This window comes from Orcinus orca, chromosome 7 (assembly GCF_937001465.1).
Source record: "Orcinus orca chromosome 7, mOrcOrc1.1, whole genome shotgun sequence".
Taxonomy (NCBI): domain Eukaryota; kingdom Metazoa; phylum Chordata; class Mammalia; order Artiodactyla; family Delphinidae; genus Orcinus; species Orcinus orca.
In genome coordinates this window covers 42,309,603-42,337,482 of record NC_064565.1, presented here as the reverse complement: position 1 = coordinate 42,337,482, position 27,880 = coordinate 42,309,603, and the positions used below count along the sequence as shown (strand labels likewise).

The following is a 27,880-nucleotide window of genomic DNA, read 5'->3' as shown; positions in this document are numbered from 1 at the left end:
GTCAGCACAGTCACCTTTCTCTGAATCTCTAGGGGAGATTCCGTTCTTTGCTTCTTCCAACTTCTGGTGGCTGTTGGTATTCCTTGACTTCTTGGCTTGTGACTACATCACTCCAATATCTCCCTCCATCTTCACATCACCTTCTCCTCTGTGTCTCCCTGTCTTCTCCTCGTCTGTCTCTTTTAAGGACACTTGTTATTGGATTTAGGGCGTCCCTGGATAATCCAGGGTGATCTCATATCAACATCCTTAACTTTATTACATTTGCCAAGACCCTTTTTCCAAGTGAGGTATCCACTGGGGGATCCAGGAATTTGGATGTGGACATATCTTTTGGGGGGCTACCATTCAACCCACTACAGAGTGTAAACATTTTATTTTTCATGGTGAAATTAAAAAATCCCTTCGTCTTATTCCCTATGGTGTATATTTATACAACCATCAGCATACCTCGTCTCTAGGGACTAGATCTATGTCATTTTTTCTTTTTTTTTTTAGTATTTTAATTTTATGAAGAATAGTTGATTTACAATGTTGTGTTAGTTTCAGATGTACAGCAAAGTGATTCAGTTTTACAGATATATATTCATTCTTTTTTTTTAGATCCTTTTCTCATATTGCTATCACAGAATATGGAGTAGAGTTCCCTGTGCTATACACTAGGTCCTTGTTGGTTTTATATCTTATATATAGTAGTGTGGGTGTGTTCATCCCAAGTTCCTGATTTATCCCTCCCCACCAAGTTTCCCCTTCGGTAACCATAAGTTTGTTTTGATATCTGTAAGTCTGTTTCTGTATTGTAAATAAGTTCATTTGTATCTTTTTTTAAAAATTAGATTCCACGGGTGAGTGATATCATATGATATTTGTCTTTCTCTATCTGATTTACTTCACTTAGTATGATAATCTCTAGGTCCATCCATGTTGCTGCAAATGGCATTATTTTGTTCTTTTTTATGGCTAGTAATATTCCATCATATATATTGCATTGGCCAAAAAGTTCTTTTGGGTTTTTCTGTAAGATGTTATGGAAAAACCTGAACGAACTTTTTGGCCAATGCAATATGTACGTCTTTATCCATTCCTCTGTCGATTGACGTTTAGATTACTTCCATGTCCTGGCTGTTGTAAACAGTGGTGCAGTGAACATTGGGGTGCATGTGTCCTTTTGGATTATGGTTTTCTCCAGATACATGCCCAAGCATGGGATTGCTGGGTCATATAGTAGCTCTACTTTAAGTTTTCTGAGGAATCTCCATACTGTTCTCCATAGTGGTTGTACCAACATGTCATTTTCTCTTAAATGCCAACAGGTAGCAGCCGCGAGTTTGAAAATCAGAGCTTTTCTTGAGCCTTTCCTATGCTTGTGTGTGATGACATTTCTTCTGACTTTGTCTCTCCCTTCTTTTCTTTAGCTTCCTAGGCAAGACATTTGGATTTTCAGTCTTGGAAACTGCTATTCAGAAGAGAGGCAATCAAGCAAAAGAAAATAAGAAACTGTTCTCTGGTTTCTGTATTCTTTAGTAGTGGAAAGGAATGGCAGGTTTCTTCAGGTCCCAATTGGAAAGAAACATAAAATCCTTGGGAAGGGAGTGGATACTGGGCTATTTATTTTTGAGTCACTCACATTCTTCAGTTTGCAGATGGGAAAAACTGAAAGTCAGAAGGATTATATAAGGTCACTTGGCAAGTTGAAGGCTGACCCAGCATCAACGTAAGGAGCTTTGGAGCTCTCTATTCCCATCATCGGATCGTATTACATCTCAGGGGGTTCTTGCTCCATTAATCTTGGGTTGTCTGGGCAATAGATGGGGGTCTTGACACTCACAGTCAAACTGACACACAGGCGAAGTCAAGCCTTGAATTTGTCGAGTTGGAGCCTCATTCAGTAAATGAGTAGAAAACCGAATGGTCTGATTGTACTGTTCAGGCTTTCTCTAAGCTGGCTGGTGGTATGGTGTCTGCAAGCAAATGGATTTTCAAAACTCCCTTCCTAATATCTACCACTGGCAATGCCTTCCTTGAATCCAAGTAAATTGTCTGTAGGATAGCCATGGCTAGAGTCATTGTGTGCCTGGTTGTATGAGAAAAACAGCAACAAAACAGAAGACCGCCTTTCCTCTTCATATGACCTTGTTCCAACCGTTCACCTAAAAGCAGATTTTCCCTTTGCAGACTTTGAACTGCTTTGAACTTGTTTGCATGTTCAAATGATCTGGTGGAATGAAAGCTATTTGGGGAACTGGAGTAAATGTTTAAATAAACCGGGCCAAGGAAAACTTTGCTTCATCTCGGGAACAACTGAGAGCTCTAACAGGTACTGGTGGGCCCTGTTCCAACGTGAGGCCAGCATGCCAGGCAATATTGCCAGGCTCCACAGTCCTCCAAGTGACAATCAGGCTTTAATGGAGCATCTCTGTTAGGGATACTATGCTTTGAATCATTTAATCTATGAATTTGGTGCCTGATTCTTTTTTTGCTAATGCTTATTGAATCTAATGTACTAAGCTTTTTTTTTTTTTTTTTATGGTAAGCACATGACTGAACTACTATAAGCCACGAATCTGACACTCAAAAAGTTCACATATGAGGTTTCTTCATTTGACCTAATAGCTGCATTGATCTTGTGGTTTATTGTCACGCCTGGGGGAGTTTTCAGGGTACATGTTGATTCGTGTCATCTAAAGGACAAGAACACTCCCGGTGTGTATCTAAGGGAATAGTCGTGTTGGTAGTTACGTTGGCAGTCATGCTTGCCAACCTTTTGGAGTTACTCAGTGGGCCAGTAATAGTTTGGAATATGTCTTGTTGAGTATAAACTTCTGAAAAACTTAAAAAACCAAAGTTTCTGCAAATTTATCAAATTCCTGTTCTGATCAGCACATGAGTCTCAAGGCTAAGTTTGTTTCTCTATCTTTGCTTGGGCACAAAAATCATTGCAAGAATTTTCAAGGCTAGTAGAAATCAGTGGGCTAAAAGGGACCTGGCCTCAATGATGTATGTGCTAGATGTAGGCTGGGCAGGCAATAACACTTGCTTAAGGAGACCAAGAGGCATCCTGTAGAAAAGAGACTCTTTCCCTGATTGTAGATAGGAAAATTTCACATGAGACTGATTTTGTAGATAGGAAAATTTCACATGAGACTGATTTTGTCTAAATGCATTTCTTTGCGTTTATCCATTTCAGCTTTAAAAGTGGTCGCTGGTCTCTGCTCCTTTGTTCAGAGAATTGGCTTCTGGAACTAGCCTACTTTTCTAATTACTTACCTGGCACCTCATGCAATTTGTTTGCCTCCCCTGGCCTACAGATTTCTCACTGCTTTGTTGTTTCACCCTTGTTTTGCCACTTTTACCCTATGTTCCTTCTGGTCTGCCTCAACTTTCACTGGCTCCTGTGAATATCATCTCTCCTGGGCCCCAGGTTCCTACTTCCTGTCTCTGAAAGTAGGTCTAGGCTTCCTGGGTCAAACAAAAATTGTATCTACAAATTACTTTGTCTCAAAGAGTGTTTCTAGATATAGTGAGTGATCAAAAATGTGTTTCCTAACAAAAGGAAAGTTTATGGGTAAAACCTTGATAGTTAAAAAAGATGTTAAGAAAATATGGTTCAACATCTCTGACCTTTGGGACGTCCCCCGTGGTCCAGTGGTTAAGACTCCACCCTTCCACTGCAGGGGACATGGGTTTGATCCCTGGCCGGGGAACCAAGATCCTACATGCCGCGCAGCATGGCAAAAAAAAAAAAAAAAAAAAGAAAGAAAAAGAAGAGAGAGAGAGATTTGCTAAAGCTTAAATGGAAATAAAGATTACTATTAAAGAAAAAAAAAAACAACTCTGACCCTGACCTTACCAAAGATGTTTTCTTGTCCTTTCTTCCCACATCTACCACAGAAAGGTACCAGAGTGGAGAACCTTGTGAGAGCAGGCCTCAATTTCAGGCCTGTCAGTGGGTGTGAGGAAAACAATAGTTACTGAATTTGGAAGCCTAGGCAGGTGTCATTTTGACAGTACCGAGAACTGAAGTTTTCTGTTTGCATTGCTTGCAAAACTGTTTGCAATTTAGGAAGTGAAAGCCTCTTTGGTGACGTGGCTTGACCTTGATTTTGGAGGAGTAAAAGTCAGTCAAAGGATATGCTCAGCTTGCATCAACTAGGTGCTCATAGCATCACCTTTTTCTAGGGTGACAGAATGAATCCCAGTTGTAATAAGGGAAGAAATGGGCCTGAGTTGCATCTTTGATTGACACAGTAACTAGGGTCGGTTGCAGCTTTCCTGGAAACTTAAATATACTCCCCAAGGTGCCCGTTTGCATTTACACCTACCAGGAACTGTCATAATGACACGTGAAACAGTCATGCTGTTTACAGAAAGAGCTACAACTTTGTGTTGGTAAGTAAAACCCTCCAGAGTAAGGATTTACTTAGTGGTTCCTGCCAGTGGTTATTATATGTCTTTCCATAGTTATGTACTTGACAACCTCCCAAAGCCATAGTTGCCTTTACATTTCGTTCTTAATTACTTGAAAGATAAACTAATAATGCAGGGAATGAATGCACACTGTTATTAATTAAGATCCCCAGGAAATGGGACAAATGGAAGAGAAAAGTGCTTCTTAAAAATAGTTAAGTGAAGCTTGCCACACTGCGTAGAGAGTCTTATACCCACATAGAGCTATGGCTGGCACTTCTGGGGCCTCATGCCACATCTCGCTGGCCCACCTCAGATTTCAGCTGCAGCTGTGGTGGACAGTTCCTGTGCTTGAAACTGGCTTACCTTCTCTTTATTTGCCTCAGGGTTTCCCTCTGGAACCTGTGGAGGTTACTCAATCCTTGCTAAAGCCTTTTCCCAAATGCAGGGGAGTTAATGCCTTCTCAGCCACTGGGTCAGGAGAGTTGATGATCACATGCCCTAACCTGTCATCCTTCAGAGGGACAATTTTAAGGAAATTTTACTTAGTTGCTCAGAAGTCCTCAGTGGGATTGAGCCTGTTACCTGAAAAGTCAAATCAGTAATGCATCCTTCATTGACTTTTCCTTTTTCCCTAATACACTCTCCTGTCTCCCTCATTCCTGCTCCCTGAGACCACCTCCTAAAGTCCTTTATCTTAGGTTCTGCTTTGGGGGACTCCAAAGAGGAGAATGGATACATGTATATGATGGCTGAGTTGCTTTGCTGTGCACCTGAAACTATCACAACATTGTTAATCAGCTATACTCCAATAGAAAATAAAAAGTTTTTTAAAAAAGGATTAAAAAATAAATAAAATAAAATAAAATAAAATTCCATTTCCTAAAAAACAAAAAAGACATCTGCCATCACGGATGAAAAAATCATTAGAAGCAGCTTTTTCGGCATTTCCTCTTAACTCTCTGTAGTTAAAGATAATACTTCCAGATTAAAAAAAAGTTTTTTGGAAGCCAGAAAAATGGAAAGATGAAGAAAAGGGTTATTTGTTTCTTACGGTCATGTCAAAAAGACTCTCAGAAGCTGTGCATTCAGATGGTTATGGCTTCAGAAAGTTAGAAGCATATTCTTCACACACTATTTTCAATTATTGGCATGTCATTTGGCACATTTTCAGAGTTTGGCACCAAATGGCTACTTTCAGTTCAGAACCACATAGGTAGAATTATAAGGGTGAAATGAGGAAAAGTCATCTGGTCAACCTCGCAGCCTTCAGACAGGACAAGAATTAAACCCATTTGTCTTGTTAGGGAGCAACATGAAAAGATATGGAATATCTTTTAAGTGTTAAGTGAACTTAACAGCTATGAAAACCAACTTCTGGGAAGACAGTTCCCCAGGCTGGGTTCCATCCAATATGGAATTTTGGTCTGAAGTATTACTGATTAACAGCTAACATGGGTCTCCAAAACGGAACTTCTATGCTCAGAGACCTAAGGCTAATCTAGAGCCGAACTCTGAGTTAGCTAGAAGGTGATGAAGCTGCTCAACTCCATTGTTTAGGGCAACACACAACCCATCTTTCTAAAGAGATTCAGTACATGCTATTTTGATGGGAGCATGTTAGAGATAATCTGAGTTTCATCATAGCAGACTTCTGTCAGAGATTTTCTGATGTACCCAAAGGTCTAAAGATAAGTAGGACTTAGACATGCAGTTTTTGGAAGAACTTTAGTATAATTTGTATTCCATATATGATTCATTGCAAATTAATTCCCCCAGATTCTGTCACTTTCTACTGCCACACAATTTACCACTCCCAATTGGAAAACCATATTCCAAAATGACATTTTGAACAACTATTAGTGAGATTGTAAATGGACTTATTTTATTAAACTAATTTTTGAAAATTCTCCTCACATTTCTTCTTATTTATCTGCACATGGTAATCTCTTTCTGATACAGTTGACTGACTAATTCCTTGTTCTCCTTGCTTACTCAGTTGAAATTGTGGCTTAATCGGGATCAGTGTCGTGACCCTGGTGTGTTAGGTATAATCAGAGAGTGAAAGGGAATGGAATGTGTTTCATGGAAACTTCTTTACCAATGACGGGGTTAATCCCAGAATTCTAAAACTCTTTCATGTATTAAAAAAATTGAGGAGCACATTTTCTGTGTAACAGTCACTGCAGTGGCTGTTAAGAAATCAACCTGATACCAATCAGGGTTCTTGGCCTTCCTTAATCAATAGAAATTGATAAGAGGCCAGACAAGAAATTCAGGCAAGACTTTATTGGGGCCCCTGCTGCAGCAGGGGGGAACAAAAGCAAGTAACAGGTTCGCTTGCTTGCTCACCGAGGGGGTGGTGAGCTGTTTCCTTATGTGGGGTGAGGGTAGGGGCGGGTCCAAGGGTCAGGCTGGAGGGGTGGCTTAGGTGATTTGCCCACCCCTTTGGTGGTGTTCAGTGCAGGAGGCATGCGCAGTACCCTGCTTTTGCTTCTGACACCCTGTTTTTGCTCCCAGCAAAGTGGCAGTTGGTTTTTTTATTGGTCTTTTTGGTATCTTGTTGTCCATAATTTGCCCCAACTGTGCATGCACGCAGTTATTTTTAGTCCCTTATAGTTTCTTTGTATTTTGTTGCTCACAAAATAGTCCCTTATAGTTTTTAGTCCCTTATAGTTTTTAGTCCCTTATAGTTTTTAATCCCTTATAGTTTTAGTCCCTTATAGTTTTTAGTCCCTTATAGTTTCTTTGTATTTTGTTGCTCACAAAATATGAGATGTTTGTCCAGATGCAAACTCTGTAGCAAAGGGCCCCACGTCCCAGGTCCCAGCCTGTCTCAAACCCTGTAACGAGGTCCAGACCCTGTTCCTCTCGGAGCTTCCATTCTCACCTGAGTGCAGAGGGCACACTGTGGTCAGTGCTGTGACGTGGTGGCACCTGGACCTGGGAGACGCTGCAACAGGGACAGGTAATCTCTGACCAGAGATGGGTGTGCCTTTGGCAAGGCTTCCAAGGCTTCCTAGGCTGACTTTTGAATGACTAATAGAGAAAGTAAGGTAAAGAATGTGATAGCGAAACCTTTTTTGAGGAAGAGAGTTCAATGTGTTCAGAAACACAGGACAGTGAGTGCAAGTCCTTCAGGACTTACACTGTGGTATGGCTGGAACATAGATGAGGAAGTCTTGTGAGAGACAAGGCTGGTCACATCAGGAAGTGGCTGTACTTTATCTAAAAAAGAATTTGAATTTTATCCCAAAGAAAGGAAGGTGCCATTGATGTCGTTTAAGCAGAGAGTCTTAAGATTTGCAGGATATTTTGGTATTACAATGGAATGATATGTGGGACTTGTGAGATGGGCACAGGTAGAGGCAGAAATACCAATAAGGAGGCTATCACAATAATTCAGGGAAAAATGAGGACAGCCTAGACTCTTAGGGATTGAGAGAAGAGGAAAAGTTCAAAAGGTATTAGGAGATTAATACAACATTGTAAATCAACTATACTTTAATAAAATAACATTTTTTAAAAAAAGTGTTGGGGTAAACAATAACAGCATGGGGTTCAGTGGAGAGATGGGAAGGAAGCATCAAGGATGGTCCCCAAATTTCCAAATCAGGCAACGGGGTGCAAGTGCCATTCTGTGTTATGGTACAGGTACTTGGTTTCATAGAAGATGGAGATGAGTTTGTTATTGGATATGTTGAGTGTAACATGTGTGGCCTGTGGGACATTGGGGTTGAGATATCTGGTAGGCAGTTGCATGGGTAGTTCTGGAACTCCAGACCTAAATTTGAACTGAACAGATTTATTCATAAATTATCAGAAGACAGGAGGTGGTTGAAGCCAAGGGACAGCTAGAAATGGAATTCTGGAAAATTGGAGAGGTGGCTAGAGAGTTTCTTTGGCTTCTGTGGCAGGAACCAAGGAACAGGAGAGTTTCCAACAGAAGAGAGGTCAACAGTGTCAGAGGTCATGGAAGATGAGGTTCTATTACATATAGCAACAAAAAGGTCTTTGGCAATTTTGACGAGAACAGTTTGAGTCCAGGATGAGGATAAAGGTCAGATTATGAAGACTGAACAGTGTAGAAGAAGTGAAGGCTGAGGGTGTGGATATACTCTCTGGAGGTTGGCTATGAGACATAGATAGAAATAGGTTGATAACGGGGAACGACAAGGCCAGGGAAAAGCTGTTGTTCTTGAAAGCGAAGGGGACTTCAGCATGTGTATGTTTAAAGGGTAACAACAGAGAGGAATGGGTCGAAGTTATAGTCAAGAGAGCAGGTGGAATCAGGTTCATATTGAGGTCACAGAAATTTGGATTTTGAGGACAGGTGACGTGATCAACCTTAGAAGGAGGAGGGATACCCCTTCCATTGAAATGGAATGGAATGGAAGGAGGTCTAATTTGTGGGATGGAACAGTAAATTCAGGGAATGTTGATTTGTTTGCCTCCTGGGGAGTAGGGGAGTGAGATCATCTCTTCATGGTAAAAGAAGAAGAATGAGGTAGGAATTTCAGATTGATGAATATTTCTGTGGAGTAAGGAGAAAACTGATGATACATACAGGAGTGCTGGGCAGTTGTTATGGGCTGAATGTCTGTGTTCCCCCTCCAAGTTCATATGTTGAAGCCCTAATTCCCAGTGTGATGGTATTTGGAGGTGAGGCCTTTGGAGGTAATTAGGTTTAGATGAGACCGTGAGGGTGCAGCCCGCCACTGGAGGATGTAGCAAGAAGGCAGCTGTATGTGGACCCGGAGGAGGGCTGTCACCAGACACCAAAGTTGCTGGCACCCTGATCTTGGACTTCCCAGCCTCCAGAACTATGAGAAATAAATATTCGTTGTTTAAGCTACCCAGTGTATGGTATTTTTGCTATAGCTGCCTGAGCTGACTAAAACAGTAGCATTGAGAGACCAGTGGAGGTCATCAGGCTGCATCTGCATAATTCTGATTTTTTTAAGAAATGAGACTCTTTACCCACGTTGGTGTAGGGTAGAGGTTTTTAGATTCCACTAGGATGTTCCTAAGTGAACATAGGAAAGATTGATGTATTAGATAAAATTGGAGGTGTTTAGGATCGGGGGAGCTCAGCCGAAATGTGAGTAATTGAGAGACACATTTAGAGGAATGAATAGAGGAAATCATGTCCTCGGGTGGGGAGCCTGGTTTGTCTATCCCTTTGCTATTGTTATCCACTTTGACTTCTTGGAAAAAAATAATTTACAGCCAATCACTGTAACAACTTCTCATTAAGATTTTACTTTAGTTTGATTTCTAGATTATTTTAACAGGGTGTCTTAACCTGAAATTTAAGATTTTTTAAAAATTGTATTTCATTTGATAATTAAAAGGGAATATAAAAGTTATTTCATGGAATAAAATTTTCAAAAGGAAGGGTACAATCTTTAATGTAAAGACGTTTTTCACCCAGCTCTATGCAGATGTATAAATCCTCAAGAATGGACACCAGAAAATGATGCATACTGACTGAAATATTGTCATTGGAAATGGAAATGTACAAAAAAGACATTTAAATTGGTGGATCTCATTGAAACTGTGATATAATCTTCTTGTGCATAGGTACTATAAGTTATCTGAGTTAACAGAACTTGTAATGGTACTAAATTTAGAAAAGTAAAAAAAAAATGAAGGGGAGGGAAAGTGCTGGTGTGGTGATTTACAGTGACACACAGCTAAATGCCTAGGTGTGAAGGTGTGACCTTGTGATTACACTTATATATATATGTGTCCTGGTTTGCTAATTACAGTCACCAAGTGTGGTGCACTTGTTAATGCTTTTTTTCTTTTACTTAGTTCAAAACATCAACAAAGTCCCTTTCTTTTGGATGCATCATCACAGCTTTTTATGCCCCGTGGCCTCTAAGCTTTTCTGTCCTGAGGCTTTTTTGAGGATGCTGTCCATGGCAGAAACAATCCAAAGGCTGCCAAAGTGGCCCCTGGAGAGAGATGAACAGAATGAAACAGAGTGTTCGCTTTGCTTCTCTGAACTCAACTGTGCCCAGAGATGAAAGCACCCCCCTGAGCTGTAGTAGTAAACTATAAAGAATATTCATGGCCATATAAAGATTTAATTTTTGAAGTTGAAATAGCCTATTCATCATTGTCAGTTAATTTGTACCAAGAGCCCAAGGTGGTTGGCATGGTAATACTGATACTTTGGGGACTTTATCTGCAGAACAGATAAAATAATTCATTTGGACTCACATTTTTCCTAATTTTGAAAATCTGTCCCTTACTTTTCTTATTGGAAAATTGTAGTGACTTTTCCACTTATGGATTTGTCAAGGACATGAGTTTACTCCTCCAATCTGACCCAACAGTGTAAGTGCTGGTTCTCAGCGCTTAACTTGGTCCTCTCCTGCCATCTCTTCCTTCCAGAATGGTTTCTCTCTGGTGGTAGGGGATGACCACTTTTAGCATCTGAGAGGGAAGGAAACAATCTCTGAAACAATTCTTGCAGAGATTCTTGTGCTGTTCAATTTGTGAACCCCCAGTAGGGGTTCAGGCTCCAAACAATGCTAGGAAAGTCTGATTGGGCCTAGGCTGTTCTAATACTAGTATTTTCCAGCCAAATGGGGTTTACCAGAGTTGATATGGAGGAAACGTTCTCTTCTAACATCAGAACTTCTTTTTTCCCCCATGTTTCCCCCCATTATTGTGTTAGCTAGCCTAGCTCTGTGAGATGAGGGCAATTCCTAAGCCCAGGTTATATCAAGGTGATGAGTTCGCTAGGCCATGTGACACCAGTATCTACAGGCATAGACTGTTCAAGTGTGATGCTTAATTGTGTGAAGGGGAGTAATTGGTTGTTTAGAGATTGGAGTGGGATTGTGGGTGTGTCCAAGGGTCAGCTGGATTTCATATTTTGGTAAACATCAACATAAATCAGTAAATAATATCAACACTTATCCCTGGCCCATAGAATACAGGCAGAGGCTGTCCTTGAGTTGAAGAAGGTGCCATTTTGGAAATTCACACCAGATGTTTATCCTATCTGCTGTGTAAATACTTCTGCCAAGTACTGGGTATATGAATAAATGGTACATCAGTATTTAGATTACTTTCTTTTCACGTGAAACAAGGTCATTCTTAGAAATGAAACTAAGAGGTATGGGCAATGTTATGTCACTCGGTAGAAGTAGATCTCACAGGGTCCTAAGTTGCCTTATGGATGTAAGGTAAAAGCACCATAGAATAAAATGATAGTTTAGAGCATGATGCTCTTCATCTTATGCCTAAAGAACGCATGCAGTAGCTTATTCACCTGACAGGTGAGACATTTAACTGTTTCAGTCTTAACTCAGTGATCTTCTCATTCAGTTGCCCACTAAAATGGCAGTGAAATGTTTAGAAAATATAGATGATAGAACCTCTACTGAGTTTGAGTCTCCAGGGTGTAAATGGATTGTAAAAAAGCTCCACAGGTGATTCTGGTCCTCTGCTGTTGCTGAGAGCCATTGCCGCAGATACTACTTTTGTAAGACTTTCCAAAAAGAGACTGGAGACAAGAACATCACAGTCTCTTTTATTTGAATGTGGAAATTCCTTATTCAGAGACAGTAAATTTGCCATGCTTATGAAAAAGTGCAGTATTATATATATTTCACATGTATATGTTTATTAGCAAAAAATGCAATTTAAAGCAACAGTGAAATGCCACTTTTTCTGTATCAAATTAACAGATAAAAAAAATTAGGGGCTTCCCTGGTGGCGCAGTGGTTGAGAGTCCACCTGCCGATCCAGGGGACACGGGTTCGTGCCCCGGTCCAGGAATATCCCACATGCCGCGGAGCGGCTGGGCCTGTGAGTCGTGGCCGCTCGGCTTGCGTGTCTGGAGCCTGTGCTCCGCAACGGGAGAGGCCACAACAGTGAGAGGCCTGCGTACCGCAAAAAAGAAAAAAATTAGGATGTTAGGTCTCCCATTGCCCCACTGCTGATGAGGGCTAAGACCTAGGACTTCGTATCAAACTAGTAAGTATGTAAATTGGTAGACTGTTTCTCTACAGCATTTGGCAATGTGAGGCTTAAAATGTTCATACACTTTGACCCAAGAATATCTGGAATCTAGCCAAAGAAAATAATCTGAATTACAGACTAATATGATATAAGAGCAAAACAGTGGGAACTGCCTAGTATATTCATATGATGCAATATTATATAATTGTAATAGGTTATGTTTATGAGAAGTTTTTAGTAATGTGAGAAAATGCTTGTGCTGTTATAGTTAAGAGAACACAAAAGTTTACATATAGCGTGTTCTAAATGTAAAATAAAAGGCACGTAGAGAATGATACCAAAATGTTAATAGTAATCATGTTTCAATAGTAAGACTCCATATTTTTATTCTTGTCTTTGTATTTTTCTGAATTTTGCAAGTTTTCTACAATACCACTTTTTAAAAAAAATTTTTAATAGATCTTTATTGGAGTATAATTGCTTCACAATACTGTGTTAGCTGATGTTGCACAACAAAGAGAATCAGCCGTATGCATACACATGTCCTCATATCCCCTCCCTCTTGAGCCTCCCTCCCACCCTCCCTATCCCACCCCTCTAGGTCATCGCAAAGCACCGAGCCGATCTCCCTGTGCTATGCTGCTGCTTCCCACCAGCCAACTATTTTACATTCGGTAGTGTATATATGTCGATGCTACTCTCACTTCGCCCAAGCTTCATCTTCCCACCCCATGTCCTCAAGTCCATTTTCTATGTCTACCTCTTTATTCCTGCCCTGCAACTAGGTTCATCAGTACCATTTTTTTTTTTAGATTCCATATATCTGTGTTAGCATACAGTATTTGTTTTTCTCTTTCTGACTTACTTCACTCTGTATGACAGTCTCTAGGTCCATCCACCTCACTACAAATAACTCAATTTCCTTTCTTTTTATGACTGAGTAATATTCCATTGTATATATGTCCCACATCTTCTTTATCCATTTATCTGTCAATGGGTATTTAAGTTGGTTCCATGTCCTGGCTATTGTAAATAGTGCTGCAATGAACATTGGGGTGCATGTGTCTTTTTGAATTATGGTTTTCTCAGGGTATATACTCAGTAGTGGGATTGCTGGGTCATATGGTAGTTCTATTTTTAGTTTTTTAAGGAACCTCCATACCGTTCTCCATAGTGGCTGTATCAACTTACATTCCCACCAACAGTGTAAGAGGGTTCCCTTTTCACCACACCCTTTCCAGCATTTATTGTTTCTAGATTTTTTTGATAACGGCCATTCTGACTGGCATAAGTTGATACCTCATTGTAGTTTTGATCTGCATTTGTTTAATAATTAGTCATGTTGAGCATCTTTTCATGTGCCTCTTGGCCATCTGTATGTCCTCCTTGGTGAAATGTGTATTTAAGTCTTCTGCCCATTTTTTAACTGGATTGTTTGTTTTTTTTGATACTGAGCTCCATGAGCAGTGTGCATATTTTGGAGATTAATCCTTTGTCTGTTGTTTCATTTGCAAATATTTTCTCCAATTCTGAGGGTTGTCTTTTTGTCTCGTTTATGGTTTCCTTTGCTGTGCAAAAGCTTTTAAGTTTAATTAAGTCCCATTAAAAACAAAAATTTGGGGAAGAATTGGCAGTGGAAGGTCTCATAAGACAGAGAGTTGATTTGCAAAGGGATGATTTGTGGAAAATTTCAGTAGACTACAAAAATGCTTAAGTTGGTTTCAAGCATAAGAAACAGCAGGAATCTGGATCATAAGCACATATTTTGGGGAAAGTGTAATGAGTGGATGAAATAAGGATAAAGTGAGAAAGATGTTGTAAAGTAGAGATGGCAGTAGACAAGTAGATGGAGAACAAATACAATGAAAAATATATTTTATTCTCTTCTTTTATGGTTTTAGAGTTGTGTGTTGTTAGGACACTTTCCCATGATTTCTAACCCTTCAGCTCTCTCTGATTATTTTATATTTATTAAGTTTATGGTTAAATGAAGTAAACACAACCAACAAGAGCTAAAAGTGAGAGGAAATGAATGACTCTACTGGCTATGAAGTTAGCTTGCTCATCCCCTCTGTTACTGGACCTTTTATTCTTCTCCCCCAAGTTTTAGTGATTTGCTTGACTGAAGATAGGATGATGATATCCGAAGCTGTTATTTTGGTTCACATCTTACTGTTCTAGTAGGTATCTTTTTCAAAAGTGAGCCTTTATTAGTTGAGGTCCACAGGCCATCTTCCTGACATTGTCTTTTAGTTCAGTTCTTTCATGGAAAGCTTTAAAGGTACCTGGCAGGGAAAAATCTCTTAATTTCTTCATTAAGTTGGATAAATCTGAACATTTACCCATAACATTCTTTTCTTAATGCTGGCAGGTAGTACTTTGAGATCCGTAACAATGTGTTTGTGAACCGCCCCCCTTATTTTCTGGAATGAACTATTACTGTCTGTTAGTATCTCTTTCATGGCATGTAAACATATCCAAATTATGTTACAAAGGCTGTTCCATGTTCATGTGATCCATAGGTTTAAATGGTTAAAGAGCCCAAGAAACCTCTGGAACATGAAGATCTGACATTATTTGAAGATTAACAAGTTACTCATTTATTATCTTGTAGTGTTTTATATTTATTTAATTTGAAGGTTGAAAGAGTAACTTAGAGGGGCTATGAGAAATAATTCATTTTAAACTACTGTTTTTGAAAATTGTGATATTATTGCCTTTCCCATTTAAAAGAAAATAGATTTATAAGGTGTACAAGACAAGAGGGTCATTTCTGAACCCTCTCACACAAGGTTCAAAAATACAGTGAGTTGGGGTGCCGTAAGGTACATGGCACCTAAATATTTATTTGGATATTGTTATTTTTAATTTTCAATCTATCTTAAACATTTGAGAAATCACTTTCTGTAATTAAGAAAAACGCATTGCCAAACAACTTTGAAAAACCGTGTGTGTGTGTGTGACCAGTCTATATGCTTAGTTTGTTTATGCTTTTGGATTTATGAAACATGCCTACAGATATAATGGATTATCGATAATTTTTCCACATTTTCTATCAATACAAATGTATACTATTTTTTTATTATTTGTCCCCAAATTCATACTATTTTCTATGGAGATGATTGTTATTTTCCTTGAATATTTAATGCAGGAATCACTTCTCAGAATTGGAATTTAGATCAAGTAACTCAGCTTGTTTCCATTTGTGTCTCTCGGGGAAAGGATTTGGACTTAGTGCTCTAACTTATTTTCCATCCAGTACTGCAAAGGAAATGACCAGGTTAGGAACTAGGAGAAATTATATTGAAAATCTTCATGAGGAAATCCTTATGGACTTTGCTAAAAAGTGGTGAATATTTTTCTCTTTGTAGTGGTCTACTTCAATTTAAAAACCCAATCGAGTTGAAGATTTTCTCTGAACTCATTTGAGCTTTGAAAAAGCAGTATAAGATTGGCAATTTATATGTGTTTTTAGCTTACCAACATTTTGGGTTTTTCCTAATTTTGGTTTTAGAAAATAAACAGACTTACTGTGGCTAAACATTATGTAACAGTGTCTGTTTTTAATGGGGATGGAAGGGGTGGGGGTGAGGATTTGCTGTAACCGACCACCATCTTGGTTTTATTAGCATTTTGTGAAAAAAGAATTGGAAGATATGCCACAGCCTAGTGAGAGACCTTTTTCTGAGTCCAGTGCCTACCTTATGGACGTTTTTTTCTGATTGCCTTCTTCTTGTTCTAATGACCTCCATCTTAGTTACTTTTGCAGCGGGCATTAGTTAATAGAAGCTGCTTTAACAAAGAGATCCCCAGGTAAAGATGTTTCTTTCTCTTTCACCCAGCAGTGTAGGAGAGCGGTCCAGGACAGCAGAGTAGCCCTCTTCACAGGTCATTTACTGACTCAACTTTCTTTAGCCCTAATAACTCTTCATTGTCCATCTTTCTGGTGGAAATTGGCTCATCAGTGCACATCCAAAGGAATGGGGAAGAGAGTGTGTGGGCAATCAGTATCCTTTCAAGGATGTAAGGTGTAAATTGGATGCATTACTTTCACTCACACTCTGTGGGCAAGACCTGGGTCACATCTCACTGCAAGGGAGGCTGTGAAATGTAGTTTGTAGTTGGAGAGTCATATGCCTTGCTAAAATTGGGGGTGGAATAGGGTTTATTGCTAAAAGGAAGAGATGGAGAATGGAATCTAGGGCTGTTAGTCATCTCGGCCACATAGAATAATAAAGAAGTCAAAGCTTGGCAGTGTGCACCAAAACCGCCTGCCCTTCCTTCCTTCCTGCTTACTGGGTTGCAGAACCTGAAAACTATCAACCTGAAGCCCAAGACCAGTCCATTGCCTGAGACAATCCTACTCAAGTCTAGCAGCATTTTGTAAAGCTTTAGGTCTACCTGCAGGTGGGACCTAGAATGAGTAGTTCCTGCCTTTGAGGGGTACAGAGTCTGGCACTCTTTTCCATAGGGAAATAGGGGTTTCTCCAAAAATATGTTCTAAGGCAACAATGTTTTGGGAAACACCCTGGGACCCCAATGCTACCATCCACTCATCATTCACCAGTATCCCTTCTGCCCATAGATTCCACTCAAGAATAGCCTCTGCCGTTGACACAAGTCCAGCTCACACCTGAGTTCCTACACTCCTTTCCATCTTGTGGTTTGTTTTCTAAATCTATAGCAGCCCTAAAATTGACCTCACAGATTCCTGGCTCATTCCCTTCTCTGTGGATTCCCTCTAAGATCTCAAACATCTACTAGACTAGACTGCATGGATTATGATGGAGGCAGTGTCATCAGGGCTCAAAATGTGGGTTTTCTTTTCATGTTTGTCATTCACTTTCTGCATCCAGTATTTATTGAGGCTCTTCTGTGGAATGAAGCATTTAGGGTACAAAGCTGAGTAAGTCATGGTTCTTGCTTGAGTTGTTCATCTTGTAGTAGAAAAAACAGGTCTGCTGGATGAATTATACACTATTATGTGGTAGGCCCATTAGTAGAAGTCTAGGAGCATAGAGGGCTATGGGAGTATAGAATGAGTGTGTGATTGTCTGAGGGAACTGGGGAAAGGCTCAGTGACATTACCTCGGACCTTCAAGAAAATGAATTCACTACTTAGAAAAAGTTGAGGGTGAGATGTTCCCAGACAGAGGGAACATTGTGTGCAGAGGTATGAAGGTATGAAAGATCATGGGGTCTTCTCTCCATCACCCCCCCAAAAAAATTCCATCAATACATTATATAAATTGTTTTTTTTTTTTTTAAATAAAGGCATTGTTAAAACAACACCTCTATGTCACACCTAGATTATTTAATTTGTAAGAATCTGAATCTGAACAACTCTCACCCAGTCAGGGCATGAAGACAATTTGTTGAGGACCCTCTAGGGATGTTCGTATTATGGGTTTTCTTGGCTCTAAAAAATCCACATTTCGTTTTGTGAGCTTTTTGTTGTTGTTGTTAGTCACTGCACTGTTTTGTCAGCCCAAGTGCAGAAGTGGCCAAGAGTTCAAGGCCATTGTGAGTTATTCGCATATTTATTTAAAGCTGTGTGTGTGCAAGGCACTGTGCTCGGCAGCGGGCATATGTGGCTTGAAGCTACCGGATTCCTTTTTCCATGGAACTCACATTCTGGAGACAGATGTTAATTCATCAGCTTCACTACTGCGTGTTCATGGGGGCGTGGTGGTGGGAGGGGTGGGGTTTTAGGCAAAGGGCTCAACTAGATGGAGCCCAGTGGTGGGAGCAGGTGTGATGGGGGTGTCCGAGAAGGGGAGGCTGGCTCTAGAGGAGAGAGGGAAGGAGTCAGAGGTGCAAAGTGAGGGCTGTGAGGAGAGAAATGCTGAGGCCATGCTAGACCGTGTTAAAGGTTTGAGTCTTCGCTGTAAGAGCAACGGGAAACCTCAGAAGGTTTCAGATAGGAGCTGACATGATCTGATTTCTGTTTGGAGGAGATACTAGGTACTTAGTAAGAATTCATGGATGTTTACTGGATGACCGAATGGATCTGTAAAAAAGAAACAACAACAACAAAAAACATGTTATCAAATCAAAGAAAAAAACTCCTCCAGGGAGAGAAAAATCTGAATTTCTACCTCAGGGTGGTAACAAGATAGAAAATAACCTTTCATAAATTTTACATTGAAAAAAAGGAAACTGTTTACTCTTTATAGCAAATTAGGAATCACTGGAAAATGGTTTGCCCATGGCCATGTAGTAAGTTGGTGGCTGATTCATTTCTGCCCTGTTCCCTGAGTGAAATCGATCCCTTCCTTCCTCCTTCCTGCTTCTCCTGCTGAAGCTTTGAAGATAAAGGAATCAGATTCCTCTCCAGCTCTCCTCAGAGCTTCTCCAAATGTGAGAGCTCTGATTGTAGCCATCTCCTTGGTTCGGTTTCTGTCTGAAGGATCTCCATGCGGCTCTCTGGAGGATGCAGTTGCCCATCTTCGAGTTCCCAGCCTCTAAAGTAGTGCAGAGTGGTCAGCAATTGAAAGTGTAATGATTAAATTAGCATTGATCATATGAGCTAAATGATGTATAGGCGACGGGGAGGAGACCAGCTGGACTAGTCTCCTCAGCCCCTTTTGGCAGAAGCATGGAAAATAAAGTTGTGTAAAGTTAATGAACATTGTGGCTGCGTGGAGTGTTTTTGCCGAGAGATTGGCATTTTTTTTTAACAGAAATTTCAGAAAGCAAGAGATTTCTGAGTAATACGTCAATCACGGGGAGGGATCTGTCATTTTCTGGCAAGTGAATAGGGCATGGGAATTTTTTTACCTTACCTACACTCACTCTTTTATGAATTATGAAGTATTATTTTTTTCCCGGAGCCATCAAGAGTGGCAGAGAGGAGGAAAAACGAGTCCACAGATTCATTCTTCCTTTGAGTGTCTCTAGGGTTTTTTGTCTCTGCCTTTTTATCCCTGTCTCTATTTCTCTTTCTCACTGGCCTCTTGCCTCCTTGGTGAGAACCAGTCGTAGCATGTGTTACAGGTTTTTTGCAGGGGTGCTTGCTTGGCAGTGGGCTGTGACAGGCTGGGGCAGCCAGGGAGTGGCTGGTGGAGGCGAGGGAAGTCAGAATTCTAGTTTGGGGAGAGGCCGGGCCGTCGGGAAGGTGAGGTGCGCGTGGCGTGCCTATCCCGGGGCACACGGGAAGGATGTAGAGCTCGGAGGGGTGGCTGAAGGGTTGAGGTGTCGTCAGGCCAAGGAGGCCTGGGAGTCCCTGCCAGCTTCAGCATAAGGAGCAGTCAGCCTAGCCAGATGAAGCAGGTAGGCAGCCGGGAGGAGGTTGGCATGAAGGTAAGTAGGGCAGGGGGAGGCAGGATGCTGGTCTCGGCTCTGCTGGCTGAGACCAGGGACCCAGGTGGAGATTGAGAGGACCAGGCTGGCATCAGGGGCAGCAGGGACGAGGAATCCCACCGCAGAGGCAAAGGGCATCAAGTCTTCAGGCCAGAGCCCAGAGATGAGAAGAAGCAACTGATGCTTGTGCAGCCTCGAGTTTGTACCACACATCGTTCTGAGCACTTTCTTATATCGAGGATTTTCATCTTACACGATAATCTTGGGGTAATCCTCATTTTACAAAGAAGGAGATGGAGGTACAGAAAGGCAAAGTAGCTCACTGAGTGTCATCCAGCTGGGAAGAGGCACCACAGGGATATGCAGGCAGCCTGGCTCCAGAGTCCCTGCTCTTCCCTAGCCTGCTCTGAAGAATCCCTGTGACGCCGCTCCTGGGAGTACCATTCACACGAATTGCAGTGCATGGGGGCCCTCGGAGCTGGGCGATGTAGGTGGCCCTGATTCCACACTACTCCCTTTAAAAAAAGACTGATTCTTCACTCTGCCTTATGATGTGCCAGGCACTTTCTGTGTACCTTTTATACATTCACTCATGAAGTCCAGAACTCTTTTTACCTCCATTACAGATGAGGCACGGAGAGACGTAAGGATACACCTGCCTAGGTAGTTATAACGGTCTAAATTCAAACTCGGAGGACTACTAAAAGGGCAGTCAGTTTGTAGAGTTTTTTGTTTTGTTTTGTTTTCACTCTTTTGTCTGCCCTGCCGGTACCACCTGTCTGAAGCACGTCGGGGGGAAACAGGGGTTTAGAATATTAACGTGCAAAATGCCATATATGTTTCTAGAGGGAAATAAGTGTATCTGTGCTTGCAGAAGAGGGAGAAAATCATCTAGTACACTTAGCCACTTAGAAAAACTTAAAAACAAAGAGCAAAATAATCCCCAAGGTTAAATTGTCAGGCAGAGACCTTGGGCTCGTGTTCTAGTCCATAGAGCCAATGAGAGTCCAAACACTGTTCTTTTGTCTCTTCCCTGACCTCTCAGAGTCCTGCTGCAGAACACATAACCTCACTGGCTTAGAAAGTTAAATTCTGGAGAAATCTGTGGGGGGAAATTAGATAGCAAAATTTCCTTTTGTTTCCAAATCTGTACCAATTGTCTTGATGACAGCTATGTGAAACTCAGAGCTAATCAGCTGATTCTTGGCTTTTCTCTCCCTCTTCCCCTCCCTTTCCAAACAAATGGAAAAGAGAAATGCTTGTCCTTTGTATTCCACCGTCAAATCCATGGGTGTGCTGTACCACAAAGCCCAGCCCGGGTAAGGAAAAGCAACTCCATGTCCCTAAGTTTGAAGCCAACAAAAACTAGCTGAATGTTGCCTTGAGCTGCAGAAGAGAGCTTCCCTGATTTGTTGAGGACCACACCATTCCCTCCACTGAACTGAGCTCAGTTGAGACATTTGTCAAATTGCAAGAATAACCTCTATACGGAGAATCACGTGGAATTTAGAGAACAGAATCACACAAACAATGCCTTTTCATAAGGTCTTTTGACTTTGAACTGTTGATCATGGTGAGAGATGACTTGAAAGGAAACACAGTCAGCAGGGCACCCTCAAAATGGGAAGATGCCTTTGGGGGCTGTGTAGTTTTGGAGGCTACTCAGGGGTGAGAGGTGGACAGGTTATGGGGAAACACTGATGCAAGGTGACCCAGGAGCTTTTCAGACTGATCCTCATTGTAGCTGGAAATAGAAATAGACCCAGGGGAGGGTTGGTTTCTCTTTCATCCTCTCAATCAATCACTTAACTGGAGAACTCTTCAAACCAAAACCAAGATAGTGCCAATCCCTCACTTGATGTTCGCCTCTTGCTGCAGTGAAATATGACACCCTTGAAATTTGGTCCTCAGAACTTAGACCTGATAGGATATCAAGGCCCTTTCACCAAAAGCTAGGGACTTGAGATGATCTGAAACAGGCCCAGGAAGCTCCCAGGGACCTCTCGCTACTTCTCAGCCAGCTCTCAGTTCAGAGAATCTTGGGACAGGAATGGTCAGTTTCAAGAGCCTCTTGGAGTTCAAGTTCACTTTTGTGGGACCTTCTCAGAGTTCCTTTGGGGAAGTCCAGACTGAGTCTCTCACTGGCTGCCTCTGGAACTCTGGGATCAGCCTGAGCATTGGGTTGAGACCTTTAGGTGACCTGTACGTGCAATGCTTATTCTATGGAGATCCAAACACTAAGGGCGGACTCCCCAATCTATTAATTGATTTTTAGTTGTCAACTTGTGGGTGGGTGACCAAATAGCTTGTGTTTAGACAGTTTTTAGAATGAAAAGAGTGGGAAAAATAGGGGTTTTCCCATCAAAGTGACCCCCCCCCCTTTCATTTTACCAAATTCCTCCTGGGAATACACCCACTGCTCTTCATTCCTTATCTTGAAAACCCCCTCAAGAAGGAGCAGGGAAGGAACACTTAAGTATAGAAAATTATGGCTTTGAATACATCAGTTTAACCTTTCTGGGTATTAAAATGAGGGCTGGATTAGGGGACCTCTGGGGTTCTCCCACCTCTAACAATTTGCTCAGCATTTTTCTAACCTGGGAAGCAGGCAGAGCCAGGCTGCCCCTGCTTTACGTCTGTTCTTAGTCCTTGAGGGATTTGGGTGTAGGGTTGCTGGGAGTAACCACAAGCTACTTTGCTTGATCCAGTGCTCCCTCCTGACCGCCGATCCTGAGTTATCTTCCTTACTGCCTACATTTGTATATCACAAAACGAGCCCCAGCTTTTTAAAGACTTTCCTTAGACCCTTACATTGGCTGTTGGGAAATGCAGGAGAGGAATTGAGCCATGTACAGTTTTCCCAGTAGGGGGCAGTTTCTCTCATCTTGTTGGTGAATTATGGAAGTGAACGGCTTTTTCCCACCCCCACCCCCAAATTTAGATTCCCATTTAAAGATATTCAGGAAATATCTATACTCTTGGTTGAAACAGTAAAATAAGGAAATGATCTGGAAAATCTAAGGAGAAAAAAGACCCTCTTGCCTTGATTTTCTGTTGATTCTGCCTAAAATATCACATGGCTGTAGTTAGAGAGTTAATTAAAATAACAGAATCTGATACAGGAATTTGAGCTTAGAAATCTTTTGGCCCAGTTCTCTTGCTTGATGGAGGAGAGAGCTGAGGTTAGCCTGGGAAATGACTTGCTCCAGTACACACAGTCGTCAACAGGTCGGGCTGGCACTGGGTCCCTTTCTATGAAATCCTGCCAACTGTACCCATCCTCTTCTGCCATCCTCCTGGTGGCACAGGTGACCTCCTGTATGAACCCTACCATTTTCAGGCTCTGAAAGACAGGTGAGTCCCTTTGGCATCTTTTATATTTGAAAGGATTGATGCTGTTCCCAAAGTGTGCAGCCGTGATTGGAAGACCTTAGTGGGTCAGTGCAGACCTGGGCGAACTGTGCTCGGCTCAGCAGTCGTAGCTCTCGTGTTGTTCTTTGTGACTCAGATTTGTTCCTTTAAGAGTTACGCTTTTCAGAGATACTGGCTTTTCAGAGATACGGGCCTCATTTCCTGGGTCCAGGGCCAGACGGTTACTCCTGTGCTGAGTTCCCATGAACTGCAGCCAGTGCCTTCCAGCTGACGAAGCAGGGTTGTCATTGATAAGTGTTTATGTTGCGCTTTAGATTTGCAAAGTCCTTTCTCTGGGTTATTTCTTACCTCAGTTTGGCAGGTGAGGAAACTGAAGCCCATAGAAGTGGTGACTGGTCCAGAGTCATCCGACCAATTAGTGAGGAAGCTGGGCTCAGCCTCTGAGTTTCTGGGTCATTGTTTTACCCCCGTGAGTCATGCAGCTTCTCTAGATTATGTTCGTTGCTCCTCACCAACTTCTTTTTTTTCCAAATTTAGCTGGCTTCTTTTACAGTGAGCTATAAATCTCTTCTGTTTCAAAGCTGCAGTACCTTATTGGTTGACCAGGAAGCTGCAAGTGTCTAGGTATGCTCCAGTGTGGGACCTGTCCTAGGTGAAACCGAGCTGTGGTGTCATGGGAACTGGGAAGGCAGTGGGACTTTTCTGATTGGGTTTTTGGAAAAAGATCAATGCTGCTTTAGGAATATTAAAGGTCTAAGCGCTGGGGAAAAGGGGATTTAAGCTAAAACGTTGGCTGTCGCTTAAAGGCGATTAAAAAAAAAATCAAGCTAAAAAGATAATGGACAATTTTGCATCTACATAAAGGCTTTTGAGAGTTTTTGGCTTCGTTTTCAAACTTCACTAGTTGGGTCACAGAGGTACCTTCTTGTCAGTGAGGCAGAGAGATTTCTGTGAGAATATCGAAAACTTTCACTGTAGAAATTCTTTTTTTTTTTTTTTTTTTTTTGCGGTACGCGGCCCTCTCACTGTTGCGGCCTCTCCCGTTGCGGAGCACAGGCTCCGGACGCTCAGGCTCAGCGGCCATGGCTCACGGGCCCAGCCGCTCCGCGGCATGTGGGATCCTCCCGGACCGGGGCACGAACCCGTGTCCCTGCATCGGCAGGCGGACTCCCAACCACTGCGCCACCAGGGAAGCCCCACAGTAGAAATTCTTTTACAGTAGAAATTCCCACAAGAAATCTTACCATCTGTTTATTGTTTTTCTTTTATCTTGGTTTTTAAAAAAAATTTAAATGACTTATTGCCTGTTTGACTTCAGTTGCATCTGTTAAGTACAGGTGTTGGATAGAGATGAGTATCTGTTCACCTGTCTTTACACAATATTCTCTGAAAAAAAATTTCTCTTGCTCCCCATTCCCCTCCAATTGTGCGTTTCATTAAGAAGATGAGCAGTTGTGTTTAGAGTATTCAATCGCCCGCCTTTCCCAACATACCAAGCAGCCTTTTAGATGTTGATAAGTGTTTGCTGCAGAACTATATGATCCAGACGAAACAGGAAGCAGCTGTCTGCTTGGTAGGGTGCTCCGAGCGGCCCTCCACTCACCGAGGGAACACTCTTCAGCTGACTGAAGCAGGGGAGCTGAGCCAATCAGAGACTGCTTTCCTAGCTCAGTCACCAGTCTGTGGTTGAGGAAGGGTTCTGCTTTTTTATGCTCTGTTTGGGAAGGCAGATAAAATGCCAGCTCTGGACCGCCTCTGGGGATAACCTCACCCTGTGCGATGTGAATGAATAGCATCTTGCCTGGTAAATTCACAGCAATTGATAAGGCAGGCGCAATTCTTCCAAACAGGCCTTTTCTGTCTTTACCTCTAGCTGTGGCTTCTGTAGCAGTTTTGTTTTCGCCTTGATAGAGGTGCTCTGGATTATCAGACCTCCATGTATGACAATTTGTACCTGCATGGAATTGAAGACTCGGAGGCTGTAAGTATTTTCACAGATAGCTGATTTCCTCTCCCCTTCTCTTCTTCCTCCCATTAACAACCCCCCCCCCACCTTATTTCTTAGGCAACGCAGGGAACATGGAGCTGAAAGCCAACATCATTCGGGTGCTTGCTGGCTGCTGTGTAAATGTTCTCTGTATAGTTTAGAGTTAACTGAAATAATTCTTTATTATATAATGTCTTGTCAAGCAAAAAACAAATTAATTAGGGTGATAGCTGAGGGATCTAAGGGTGTAGTCTGCCTGGATTTATACAACACTTGGTTCGCGTTTGATCTGACAAGGGATAACTGCTCCTTGCAGACCGGCTTAAACTATGCAGAAAGTGCCTATGTTTTCCAATAGCAGGGTTCACAGAAAAGGCTCATTCATTATATAATACACATTGTATTGAGCTAGGGTGAAGGAAGCTCCTCAGCTATAGCTGTATTATGTGCTTTCTGGCCAAACAAGCAGTGCAGATCTCCTGCTTCTTTGTTAAGGAAATCAGATGCAAAGGTTGTGGTCATATAACACCCCAGTGCAGAGGCAGGAAGTATGTCCCTGTACTCTACCCTGGAAGCCCGGAGTAGGCTCACTTGTGTTTTGGCTTAGAAAACTGGACTCCCTTCCCTCCACAGGTCAGGCTCATATAATGTATTAAAATCAGGATGAAGGTGGTTTTGAGAAATCCCTAAAATCATACCATCTGAATGCTAGCTTTTGAATCCAGGGTAAAGCTGATGACTGAATCTTTCTTTTACTATTGCTAGTGGTGGTTCTTGATGTTTTTCATCAATTATATAGAAACCTTGCAAGGTAAAATGATTCGGGATGGGAGTGGGACCTGCTGTGCGGAGCCTGAATTTTCAATGAGTGCAATGCCATACATGTTGCTACATTTGAAACAGGAATGTGTTATATAAGATTCTCTGGCTAAACCACCAAACAAACAGATTATAACAGAAAAAAAACCCCCTATGCTATACGTCAGTGCAGACGTATGTATCAAATGATGTCCTAGCTCTGAAAGATAGAAACCCTCTGTTCTGATGAGGCATCCCATTTTCCTGCCTGTCTGCATGTGAGCTCTCACTCCAACTCTGTTTCTGCAAAGTCTCTCTGGTGCTGCCCAGCGTGCTCGTAAATTACCAACCTGTCAGTTTACTGCAAGGGACTGTAGTCGGAAACGGCGGTGGCTGAGATAGAGAAGGTCCACGTTGGCAAGTGGGATGGGAGGATGCAAACGGCAAGTACAGGAGTTGAGTGAACTGCTTCCCCGGCTTGGTTCTTCGGGAGGTCTGATTATTTCTCCTACCCCTTCTCTCCACACTCAGTTATGAAACATGTGATGCCTCATTGAATTGCAACTTTTCGACCCTTGGTTTTAAACTTAAGTGGATTGGACTTATTGCAGAATAACCCGGTGATGTGTGACACTGGCTGCTCTGACCAGAGTTGGCTAGGAATGAATGTATCCAGCACCTTGTTCTCCAGAACTGTGTACATTTCAGATGCAGTGGTTCAGAGGGGAGCCATAAAAGTATAAAAACATGTTTTTTCCCCTCCTGGTCCAGCCTCCCAGGACGGCCAAGCTTTTGGGTGGGGTGGCAAGTACCGAGTGCAGTGATTTGAGTCCGTGGCAGTAGTTGATGGTGGGTAGTGCTAGGTACTGCAGTGCTCTGCTCCCAGTGACTCAGTGGCGGCCAGCAGGCTGAGATCCTCAAGGCTGTGCACGTCTGCAGAGGCAAGGCAGGTGGGAAACTTGAGGAAGGAAGAAAGGCACCTGGCCCATCCTTAGTTGAAAGAGAGTAGGGGAGGCTTTCTCATGGGTGGGATCGGAAGGGTGTCCCATAAATCAGAGGGGAAGGCAGAGGTGTTCGGAGGGGTGAACTGTCTCTGAATGCTCATTTGAGTTTATTTGTTTTTATAAGGAAGAATAATGTGATGTGTTACCCAAGATGGTGTGAACAAAGCTTCAAGCCAATGGAGAAGACTAGGCCTAAATAGCTGACCCGGTGAAGTGAAAAATAAAGCCACACCTGGAGAGCCACATCCTCCGCAGTCTTTCTCAATGCCAATGCATATATGGCTGTAAGTGTGGGGTTTGCCCAGATCGAAGCTAAGCTCTCGGAACAGGTCTGGTGGATAGGTGTGGAGAGGCTTTTCTCAGACACCCAGCTGCAGTCCGAGAATACACAGTCACTAAAAGCTGAGTACAGCGCTTCCTTTGGGGGGCTGGGGAAGCCACCCACATGTGTCCCACCTCTCTGTGCTGTTGAAAATGTCTTCGTGGGGTGTGCGGGGTTTTACCTGTCATAAGTGATTCTATTCAGTGTGTTCACACAGTCAGCCTGTAATAAGATCATGTCGCCTGGGGACAGATATTTTATTCTGAATAAGAACAAAGTGTTATTGTACACTGTTAGCACTGCACCTCCCCGTAGTATGAGAGAGATTTTGGTACTGTGATGCGAGGCCTTTTTATAAGAATCTGGTCCAGAGGTAGACAGTCTACTCCGGGTACCCTAGATTTTTGCTCGTAACCTCTGTGTTTCACGTGCTGTGTATATACAGGGAGAGGGAACAGGAGCCATGCTGCGATACACTCAAGTCCGGGCATTTTAGACTCGAGTCCTTTGGAGCCTTTTTGGGCAAGTCCATTAACTTCTGCTCTGGTTTCTAGGAGGGTAGTTAAGTGTCAGCATCATTTAGATTTGCAAGGAAGTACAAAAGACCTTTTGGTGTCCCATAGCAAGGCCCCGCACAGGAGTGGGAGGTTTCACACAGAATGTCACATCACTCCTTTTGTTGCCTTGACGTGGATAATGGAGTGTGTG

At 42.1% G+C, this 27,880-nt stretch overlaps 1 protein-coding gene across 6 annotated transcripts in view; it reads left to right on the top strand.

Annotated features, from left to right (window-relative positions):
- Window positions 1-27,880, top strand: part of CACNB4 (calcium voltage-gated channel auxiliary subunit beta 4) — a 270,883-nt gene that overhangs the window by 95,412 nt on the left and 147,591 nt on the right. The window contains exons 1-2 of one of the 6 annotated variants that reach the window (XM_033400056.2): window positions 23,702-25,042; window positions 26,975-27,134. The exons of 2 other annotated variants lie outside the window; for them this stretch is intronic. In XM_033400056.2, the coding sequence (XP_033255947.1) occupies window positions 27,129-27,134 (6 nt within the window). In that variant the 5' untranslated portion in view covers window positions 23,702-25,042; window positions 26,975-27,128. 3 more of the 6 variants (XM_049712723.1, XM_049712721.1, XM_049712722.1) reach the window with 3 other exon arrangements.